Here is a 1575-nt window from a genome sequence, read left to right as displayed (position 1 = left end):
CTAATACCAACTTCAATACATGATAATCAACATTTAGCTGTATCTCATCTAGTAAACCTTTTAATATATCCAACTCAACCTAAATCTTTATGTTGATTTAACCAATCTATTGATTTAGATCAAAACCCTATCTAAAATATTTTCAATACCTTAAAAGCACATACACCTAGAATTAGAATTATAATAGAAGATATGGTAGCTACACATATTAGCATAATTAAAAAAATGTTATGACTTAACCTGTAAATCATACTTATCCTCTTCTATCTTATCTTATTCATTGTATTGTTGTTATTGATTTTTTTTCTATACATTTTCATAGACTTCTTTGTAGACTTGCTATTCTTTCTATTGTAAATCAATTTTATTAAAAACAAAAATGAAAATTCTAAATAAATATATACTGAACTAAAAATCAAACATGGAGCTTACAAGAGGCCACGTAAATTGTTTACAAGTGTGATTGATATTGAAAGCGCACCTTTCGGTTTCTAATGCGATAATTGAATACGACAACTGTGTTCTGACGACACGAATTAAAGCTTCTCTCATTTTTTCTCTTCACCGTGTCAAAAGCTTAAAGACAAACGGTGAAAGACTTATTATTGATGCCGTGACCCCACACGATCTCGGGCCATAACTAATCATTATTGCTCTTTTGATAAATAAATAAATAAATAAAAATGATAGATGTAAACAAATTCAATGGCGTTATCTCAATCTGTAAGTCAAAATTGGTCGTTTTGGAGCGTTTTCTGTGAATTTTAAGCTGCGAGTCTCTTCAATTGTATGCAATGAGGGTTTCCAGCATCTCTGCCGGTCTATTCTCATCTTCATCTTCTCTATTTCTTCCTCATTCGCCACCAGTTTTGGCAACGACGATTTCTCCGCCACAAAGTCGTCTTGAGAGAGTGGAACGATTTTGGAGTGGGAGGAGGAGATTGCATTCGATTTGTTCTTCAATTGTTGAATTCTACCCATGTCCGCCTCACTCAGCACACAGCGTAATTTTTGCATGGGGAGAAGAACGTATGTATTTCCCCGCTCTATTTCTTCTTCCGCAGAGAGCGCTAAAATACGATGCCCTGCTTGCAGACTACCCAAATTGCAGACAAAATGGTTGGGATTGTCGAGCATCAATTCCGCAACCTTCATTCCCATCTTAATCTTTATTCTTTCCAGGCCGCCATTAAATCGGATGAGATTGGCTGTTTTGGAAGGGTATGCGCATGACCACAACCAATTTGCCATTGATTCTCTTGGCTTTGCAGAAGAGAGGAATTCAGTGGAAAGAAGAGTGTTGAGGAGGGAGAGAAATGTGAATTGAGGAAGAAAGAAGAGGCGGGGGGAGATATAAATAAATGGGAGGAAAGAAGGTGGAAATTGTTGAGTGGGTGTTTCAACACGGGAGTGGATGCGCGTGATTATCTTCGGTGTATCGTGACATTCACGCCATTAAAAAACAAAAGTTTTTCTTCAATGTTATCAAGACTTTGACTCAGTTGTCCTCCCATCAGACAAGGATTACTTCCTATTGTCTTTATTTATCCCTTTCAAGCCGACGGCAGAGCATAA

The 1575-nt window shown here is 36.8% G+C and overlaps 1 protein-coding gene across 1 annotated transcript; it reads right to left on the bottom strand.

Annotated features, from left to right (window-relative positions):
- Positions 1-422: 422 nt before the first annotated feature.
- Positions 423-1319, bottom strand: LOC131041870 (uncharacterized). The gene has a single exon (XM_057975096.2). The coding sequence runs from the start codon at positions 1249-1251 to the stop codon at positions 712-714; it is 540 nt and encodes a 179-aa protein (XP_057831079.2). The 5' UTR covers positions 1252-1319; the 3' UTR covers positions 423-711.
- Positions 1320-1575: the final 256 nt, after the last annotated feature.

The sequence above is a fragment of the Cryptomeria japonica genome, chromosome 1 (assembly GCF_030272615.1).
Source record: "Cryptomeria japonica chromosome 1, Sugi_1.0, whole genome shotgun sequence".
In the NCBI taxonomy this organism is placed as follows: Eukaryota; Viridiplantae; Streptophyta; class Pinopsida; order Cupressales; family Cupressaceae; genus Cryptomeria; species Cryptomeria japonica.
The sequence above is the reverse complement of the archived record's forward strand: the minus strand, read 5'-3'. Positions and strand labels throughout refer to the sequence as shown.

Coding starts and splice junctions, on each gene's coding strand:
- LOC131041870 (XM_057975096.2), bottom strand. CDS start 1,251: ATGGCAAATTGGTTGTGGTCATGCGCATACCCTTCCAAAACAGCCAAT.